The sequence below is a fragment of the Coffea arabica genome, chromosome 2c (assembly GCF_036785885.1).
Source record: "Coffea arabica cultivar ET-39 chromosome 2c, Coffea Arabica ET-39 HiFi, whole genome shotgun sequence".
Lineage (NCBI taxonomy): Eukaryota > Viridiplantae > Streptophyta > Magnoliopsida > Gentianales > Rubiaceae > Coffea > Coffea arabica.
In genome coordinates this window covers 66,805,359-66,814,627 of record NC_092312.1, presented here as the reverse complement: position 1 = coordinate 66,814,627, position 9,269 = coordinate 66,805,359, and the positions used below count along the sequence as shown (strand labels likewise).

The 9,269-nt window shown below is 39.9% G+C and overlaps 1 protein-coding gene across 1 annotated transcript; it reads left to right on the top strand.

The window, feature by feature from the left end:
* The first annotated feature begins 3,593 nt into the window (after positions 1-3,593).
* On the top strand, positions 3,594-7,574 carry LOC140035755 (uncharacterized). Its single transcript, XM_072077118.1, has 6 exons — positions 3,594-3,912; positions 3,999-4,276; positions 4,382-4,903; positions 5,470-5,773; positions 6,700-6,804; positions 6,907-7,574. Exons 1-6 carry the CDS (start codon positions 3,594-3,596, stop codon positions 7,572-7,574), a joined length of 2,196 nt encoding a protein of 731 aa, XP_071933219.1.
* The last annotated feature ends 1,695 nt before the right edge of the window (positions 7,575-9,269 follow it).

The following is a 9,269-nucleotide window of genomic DNA, read 5'->3' as shown; positions in this document are numbered from 1 at the left end:
TTGATCATACTTTATTTACCAAAGAACCTATTCTACTTGGATAGTCAATGTTTGGTGTAATCTATAGATTTAGTGTATTAATGTTTATTGCATTTACTCTATTAGTTTCTATATCGTCTCACACAATTCAAAAGTTTGCTATTGAGATATTAGATCCCCAGAAGACCTAAAGGTAGGCCCAAGAAATATATATTAGTACTACGGAAATGTGCTTGGCAAACTTGCAACTTTTGAGGTTAAAATTAAGTACAATTTGCCATTGGAAATATGTAAACAAATATAAAATTTTTAATTTGAGCCTCCATAATTAATGATCGTCTCATTTGAGTTCTTCAAATATAATGATACAGTGACTTTGCTCTTCGAACTTCTTAAGTTGTTCCATTGCTTCCCCCTCAATTTTTATAAGATGGGACTACTTTGGTCGTTGCTTGCTATAAGTGGCCAGATTGTAACAAATTGATAGAGTACTGATTTTCCAACACTCATTTGACAATATCCCATGATTACCAGAGTTTGAAAATTCTTAAAATACTTGATCAATTGACATGTTTGGGGTATTACCAGACCTTAAATGTTATAATCAACTCCTTTTAATTTGGATTTATGTCTGAATATATTTCCAGAGAGCAAACTTGTAGGCAACATTGAGGATTGAAAAGCACACAACTCAAAATTCACCTTCGTAAGAGATGATGAAATGGCCCTGAAGATGCCAAATTCACCAAAAACTTAAGTAGAACAAGCAAGTACAGGATAATAGGAATGGAAAGTGACTCAACTGGTAAAGTGTTCTATTTTAATTCTTCTTTTTGGTGGACAGGATGACAACTATGTCTTGATTTTGGATTTATTGTGTAACCTGCTTTAGTACGAAAGTAGCCCAGCTTCTTATTAAGATTTTATGATAGGTATACATGCTATTCCAACCAGTTGCTTGGCCACCTTTTTTTCTGTCAATTTTATGGCCATCCTTTTTCTGTCAAATTTATTGATTTTCTGGTTAACGTCCATACCAGATGAATCTGTCTTCTTTCAAGAAAAACAAAATGAGAAAGAGTAAACACGTATTGTCATTCGCATTTAGATATTTTAGATTTTCTATTGGTTCATTAGCTAAATATGGTCAATTTGGGGAGTAGAATGATGGCAACAGAATGCTTCCAGGATCATTTCTCTCAACAACTGAGGAAACATATTAACTTGATATTTGTATATCTTGGCATGCCGTGAGAAACATAGAAACATATAAGAGCTGCATAAATGATAGACCTAATCAGGGGAGCTTAATCTTTTCAATCCCTCCTCCTGTTCTTCTAGACTACACCAAAAAACATTACCAAAGAAAGGAGGAAACATAAAAAACACAGCGCACTTCAGCTATATGGATTTCACTTCACAACCATGAAGGCACATCAGAATAATCGCGTCCAAATATTGTTGATTTGTCCAGTATCAAATCCTACAGCAATGAGACGAAAACAGAATTATGATACCAGTGATTGAGACAATCAGTTGATAAGAGAAAACTCTCAAACAATTAGACAATCTCAAAAAAAGTTTGATAAAAGTTGACAAGAGAATAAGTTATTACCAAAGTATCTAGAAATGCCTATTTGTATGTCAATTTATAGGCAACAAGTGCTAGTCTAACAAGTTACTTGATGGAACTTTTGAAATAAATTGTTCAACATAAAAAAGACAAATAAAACATCCCATGAGTTCTCTTTGTGGGTTCTTTCTTGCGTCTTGCAAGTTTTAGTCTTTCCTAGAGTTTCGAGCCCCTCAAAACCTACTGAAAGTTTAGTCTCTGTCATCCGTTTTCTTTTCTCAATCCCATAGCCCTAAGCCGCTCAAAACCTAGGGTTTTGAGCCGCTCAAAACCTAGTGAAAGTTTAGTCTCTGTCATCCATTTTCGTTTCTCAATCCCATACCCCTAAGCCGCCGCCATACTTCTCCTTTTGTGGCTTGTCTCCCTCTTATTCGGTTTGAGTCTCTGTTTTCTATTTCTTATCAGTTTTCTTATCTCCTTACTAGTTTTCCTTTGCTCTTGCATTGCAGTCTCGTAGTTAGTGCGTGGTTTTATCTCTGTTCTTCCTTGGCTCAGTGCGTTTACGTGTTTCATAATTCCTCGATGGCTGAGGACTTGGAAAAATAGCGCGCTTCCTTGTCTATTTGAGAAGGTGAATCAAGTCGGGTTGTGCTCCCTCTCTTATCATAATCTGCCATGCAACATAAAAGCTCTCTATGCCTTCTTGGTAAGATTATCTCTGTGAGACCCGTTAACATGGAAGCCTTGGCAACTACGGTAAAAGGATTTTGGAACCCTCCGCATGGTATGTCCCATACCATAATTGGTGATAATATTGCTCTTTTTCATTTCTTTCACCAAGCAGACAAAACCCGAGTGTTACTTGGCTCACCATGGTTTGCTCCATCCTTTCTGAATATAAAGGAGATGTCCCTCCTGGGAAAATTCCTTTCTCCCATTGTTGCTTTTGGGTCCGGGTTTTTAATGTCCCACTGGACTTGATGTCCATTGAATCTGCAAAAGTCATTGGTGACTACCTGGGCTCCTTTGTCGATTTTGATATCGATGCCGATGGTTTGCCATGGGGTAAATATATGTGCATCCGTGTCTCTCTGGATATTAATCAACTATTGAGGCGAATGATGCTGATCTCGCATGGAGGGGAAGAGCTTAGGCTGCTGCTGCAATATGAAAGGCTCCCAAACATCTGTTTCTATTGTGGTTGCTTTGGTCATGGCGATCGAGAGTGTGAGGATCACCTTTTAGACCAGGCTACTGATAGGAGGGAACTTCCGTTCAAAGCTTGGGCAAAGTTCAACAGTGGTGCCCTTTCGTCCACTCGTGTGAAAACAACGGAGAAGCTTTCCAGCAAAAGAAGAGTTAGTGCAACGAAAGGAGATGTCCAACAGGAAATGGGTGAGGTTCAAATTTCAAAGTCGTCTGATCAAGGAGAGAATGACCAAGATATGCATAATTCTTGTGACGAGAATGTGGCATTATTCTCGCCGTTGAATCAGGAACCAAACATTATGAGCGGGGATAAGGATCTGGCTTTAAACAAGTCTCCGCAAACAACTCCTAATCATGTTGAGAATGTAGCAACTGCTGTTATTGTAGCAGACAAGGGCACAGTCTTTAATTCTAACACCGTACATGAGAAGGGACATAGCCTTATTCTGGAAATGTTGGAGGATATTTCAAACACTATGCTCATTGACGATGGACCTAACAAGGGCTCTCTTCTGCATTGTCCAGTTGCGGCCTCCATAGTCGCCCACTTGAGTAGCCAATTCCTTGTTTCAGTTCCCTTGCAAGTCAATAGCTCATAACGTCGAACCTGGAAGCGAAGGCAAGCTTTTGCTCCTCGGCTAACCCCTTCGAAGTCTAAGACTAGCACCTCTAGGAAAAAGGAATCACTCTTGCTGATAGCTTCTACTTCGGTTTCAAAGAAACATAAGTTGCTGGATGAAGCTGATTCCATGGCCACTTCCGAAGAGCTAATTCGCATTGACAGCACTATAACGACGGAGATTGGCTCCTCCAGCCAATCCCGCCGAGGCCGATGAATATTATCAGGTGGAACTGCCGAGGGCTTGGGAACCCTCGGACAGTTCGTGAAGTCCGTAACATAGCCAGACAGAAAGTTTCCAAAATTTTGTTTCTTTACAAAACTAAATGTAGAAGTAGTATAGTTGAAAGGCTAAAGTCGAAAATTAATTTCTTTGGTATCTCTGTTGATGCTAATGGTCGCTCTGGTGGGCTTGCCTTTCTTTGGGCTAAAGATATCAATGTCTCAATTCTAAGTTTTTCCCATCAATATATTGATGCAGTTGTCCGAGTTAATCCCGAAACGCAATCTTGGCGAATAACTAGTGTATATGGTGAGCCAGACACATCTCTTAGGCGCGATGCATGGCTAAGTTTAGGACCTTAAAACATCATTCACAGCTGCCTTGGCTTTGTTTAGGGGACTTCAATGAAATATTGGATCCAAACGAGTTCGAAGGAAGTGGCCCTCGGCCACAATGGCAAATTGATCAATTTCGAGACGCACTCGCTCACAGTGACCTCTCAGATCTCGGCTTTGATGGCTACAGAAATACCTGGTTTCGAAACACTAGTTCCCCCCTTGCAGCTAAAGCCCGCCTTGATCGTGCTTGTGACAACCCTGCCTGGTGTTTAATGTTCCCATGGTCTTCTGTGCAACACTTGTTTTCTCATGTGTTTGACCATAGGCCTATCATGGTAGTAGCAAAAGATTGACCCTTTGATTTTTCTACAAGGAGAAGGCGTCCTTTTCGCTTCGAAGCCATGTGACTAAAATCTGATGATTGTGCTCGTGTTATACAGCGTAAATGGAATTCTAGCAAGGATATTTCCCAAAATCTTAATGACCATAAGTTGGGCTTGATGCACTGGAGCAAAGCTTCATTTGGTAATGTCAAAATGGAGATGGAGCAGCTCAAGGAGCGAATCGATATCCTTCAACAAGGTCCTATATCCGATGCTTCAAAAGCTGAAGCTGGGAATCTTATGCAAAAGCTTGATGAGCTTCTGGATATAGAAGATGTGAAATGGAAGCAGTGGGCTAAGCAGCATTGGTATAAGTTTGGGGACAGGAACACTTCCTTCTTCCATGCCTATGCGTCCAATAGGCGTGAAACTAACACAATTAGAGGTCTTTATAATTCTGATGGTTCATGGTATGAAAATCTGAAGGACATCGAGGCAATAATCCTTGATCATTTTTGCAAAATTTTTGCCCATTCAAATCAATTAGAGAGGGATTTACAAATTGTCTTAGAACGTATCCGAGCCAAGGTAACACTAGAGATGAATAAGCGCCATCTCAAGACTTTCACGACAAAAAAGGTAACAAAAGCACTCTCTCAAATGCATCCTTACAAATCTCCTGGTCCTGATGGCTTTAGCCCTATCTTTTTTCAAAAATTCTGGAATATTGTTGGTCCCGATATTACTCATTTTGTCTTAATATTTTTGAATAATGGTACAAACTTTCCTCTAAAGTGCTTGGAAATAGGATTAAGTCTTTGTTACCGAACATTATTTCCACATCCCAGCTTGCTTTTATCTCAGGACGATTAATCACTGATAATGTTTTAGTTTCACATGAATTGCATCACTTCATTAAATCTAAGTGCAGAGGGAGAGACGACTTGATGTCTATTAAGTTAGACATGAGGAAAACTTTTGACAGAATCGAATGGAATTTCCTTATTCGAGTAATGCGTGCTCTTGGCATTGATGCTCGATTTGTTTCTCAGATCCATAAACACATTTTTTCAGTCTCCTTTTTGTTCATCCTCAATGGGGCCCAGGTTGGATCTTTACTCCCGCAGTGGGGACTCAAGTAAGGTGATCCTCTTTCAACTTATCTATTTATTATTTGTGGAGAGGCCTTTTCCTGTCTCCAACAGGAATTCTCAAGATGTGGAAAGTTGAAAGGAATCACAATCAACGCACAAGCTCCATCAATATCGCATCTTCTGTTTGCTGACGATACCTTTCTTTTTGGAAGAGCCTCTCTAGAGGAAACTGCCAACTTCCAACAGGTCATCCAACTATACGAAAGAGCTTCTGGGCAGTGTGTCAATTTTGACAAATCTGCAATTACTTTTAGTACCAATGCAGCACAAGATGTTAGAACTGCAATTTCCCAACTTCTACATATGTCAATAGTTGAATTGCACGAGAAATATTTGGGGCTTCCGTTAGTAATTGGTAGGTCCAAATCTCAAATTTTTACATCTATAAAGGATCGTGTCTGGCAGCTTTTGTAGAGCTGGAAGGAGAAGAGCTTGTCTCGAGCGGGTAAAGAAGTACTGCTCAAAGCTGTCATCCAAGCCATTCCTATGTATACTATGTCGTGTTTTCTCCTCCCTAACAACATCTTAAGGGACATCCAATCCATGGTTTCCGACTTTTGGTAGGGTGATCAAAGGGAGATGCAACAAAACACATTGGATAAACTGAAATAGATTATGTATCCCCAAAAATCAAGGTGGATTAGGCTTTCGGAACATGAAAGCCTTCAACTATGCTATGCTGGGAAAACAAGCTTGTCTAATACCCCTGACCAATATTGTCCCACAGTTAGCCACCCAGAAGGTCGTGGGTTTTGTTCTTGGAGGTGGGGTTATAACCCACAATAAGTGAAAAACCCAAACCCGCAGGTCAAGGAGCCCAACACCCTTCCAAAAGGCCTCAGTTAGGTGGGGGGACACCCATAATAGGTTATAAAGCAATCAGGACTCTCCTCCCTAACCGATATAGGATCATTACAATCCACCCCCCTTTGGGGACCCAACGTCCTCACTGGCACACCAGGGTCAGGAGTCAGCTTTGATACCAACTCTAACATCTCTGACCAATATTGTCCCATAGTTAGCCACTTAAAAGGTCGTGGGTTTTGTTCTTCAAGGTGGAATTATAGCCCACAACAAGTGAAAAGCTCAAGCCCGTAGGTCAAGGAGTCCAGCACCCCTCCAAAAGGTCTCGATCAGGTGGGGGGACACCCACAACAGGTTATAAAGCAGTCAGGACTCTCCTCCCTAACCGATGTGGGATCATTACAGCTTGTATGATTCTTACTACACCAACATCCCTTCTTCATCATGTACTCAAAGCTAAATATTTTCCCTTGACAGATTTTCTTCATGCGTGGTTGGGATATCGTCCTTCATTCATATGGAGAGGAATTCTTGAAGGTCGGAAAACCTTAAACATTGGTTGTAGACTACAAGTTGGTTCAGGTAGCTCTATTTGTGTCTGGCATGATTGTTGGCCACCCCGTCCATAATCCTTTTGTATCTGTTCTCCGCCTCGAGTGTTGGGTTATCATGCTTGTGTTGCAGACCTTATCCATCAAGATCTCCGCAACTGGAACACAGCCTTGATCGATGAAATATTCTGGGAAGAGGAAGCTTCTTTGATTAAGAGCTTGCCTCTTTCCAAATATTTGACAAAAGATAGATGGCTTTGGCACTATACAAAGAATGGCAAGTTCTCGGTTCGAAGTGCTTATCATGCAATAATGGATTCAGACATCCTTGATGTTGGTCAGACGGCACAAGCGTCCTCTAGCTCTGGTAATGATGTAGTTTGGAAGAAGATCTGGTCGCTTGATATCCCTAACAAGAAGAAGCACTTCCTTTGGCGTATTTGTCACAATTCTTTACCTACATCAGACAATCTCCAAAAACAGAGGATACCTGTGGAGAACAAATGTTCGGTGTGCAATGGACCATCTGGTGACTTATCCCATATTCTTTTTGAATGTCCAGTCTCCGTTCAAATACGAGCGCTCAGCTTCCTAGCAAGGAAAATCCGGGCATGTTGTCAATCCTTTGCAGATGCTTGGGTAAAGAAGATCCTTGGGACCTTACCACCTAAAGATTGCGAGGATTTTGCTGTTCTCAGTTATGAAATTTGTGGCAACAGAAATAACACTTTCTTTAATAGTACGATTTGGGACCCCTTAACTTTGGTTAGCTATACTCTTAATAGTCAGGCAGCCTTTTGAGAGGCTAACCTCTAGGTTACAACTATGCCGTCACCAAGGCCTTCTTCATTTTGGTCTCTACCGCTAGCTCCCCACTTCAAAATCAACTTTGATGCCTCTATATCAACAATTCACCGTGTTGTTGGGATTGGTGTCGTTATTCATGACTGTGATGGCCAATTCATTGCCGGCATATCCAATCCAAACTAGTGCAGAGTTGGCAGAGGCTCTTGCTGCAAGAGAGGCGGTATCGCTGGCTAGGACATTGATGATCCCAAGCTTCATACTTGAAGGGGACACGTCCTCAGTTGTTAAGCAAATTAGTAGCTCAGACGGGGTCCTCTCTGACCTCAGCACTGTTATACAGAACATCCGTCTTTCCTTGCTTGACCTACACATTGTGGATGCAGTCTGGACTTCTAGAGAAGCAAATAAGATTGCACATAGTTTAGCATAGTTTGCTAGATCATCCAACCTATTTGAATCTCTCTAGAACTCCCCCCCCCCCCGGCTTTTTGTCAAACAGTTGGTGTTGGACAATATCTAGCAATCTAATTGATTAATACAACCTCTATTACTTTTCCCAAAAAAAACAAGTTACTTGATGAATAAAAAAACTCCATGAACATCTATCTAATTAGACTTGGAAATGAACTAATAATGGAACCCTAAAAAAATTCAATGAAAAATAGAAACCAAATCGAAAATAAAAACTGGCTGCGACTAAGACCAGACAAAGTCTGGCTCAATGTCTGGTGCTAGATTTTGTTGGAACCAATCTCCTGCTTTGATCTGTGGATGGATCCTTGGGTTTTACTAAGGGATCTGTCTAAGGATCCTTAGTTACAAACGGACCTTAGAAACATTTTTTCTTTCACCACATAATTACAACCCTTGATCATAAAATTAACAAGAAAACTAATAAAAAATATTACTAAAACTACTATGACCACCCACTTTATTTAATTGATTAATTTTTTATACACTGATAGTATGTACACTTTCACCAGTGAATACATGACACATAATTCGAATTTGAATTTAAAATTCAAATTTTGCATGTGTGTCATGCATCCAACTGTGATAGTATATCACTGTCAATGTATATAAAATCTACTCTTATTTAACTATAATTGATTCCCGAATAGTCCCAAGTCCCAACAATACAGAAAGATGGATTGAAAAAATTAAGGTTCCTCAATCAATATCAAAGATGTTTCTTAAAAACTCAAGGCGCATTAAGCAACAAAACAATAAGGAAACCAATATTTGTGAGCCATTGAATGTTGGTAGGACAAATTGCACGATCACATATCATGTCATATTGATATCTGCACAACACTGTAAAACAAAAAAAAAAAGCGCAAACACCAATCACCAAAGCTTTCATGTGTTTTGTATTTTTCCAACCCCATATGAGGAAGTGCTAATAAATCCTCCGTCCACCAAATGACATGAATATGGAAGAGTTCTATAGAATTTTATATGAAATTTCAGCTGCAAATTGTTAATAGTGATAGAAAAATGTCTGTAATCTATCATTGATAGTGATAGAAGCAAAGGCTATACCATTTGAAGAATAGCACTTGAGTAAGTGAACTCTCATTTATAGACCTTGCAATTGATTGAACTATTACAAGAACAATAAAATTTACAAAAGAAAACGCAAAGATTTTATCATCCACTTCCAGTTTTTGGATTGATGCGAAGCTAAAC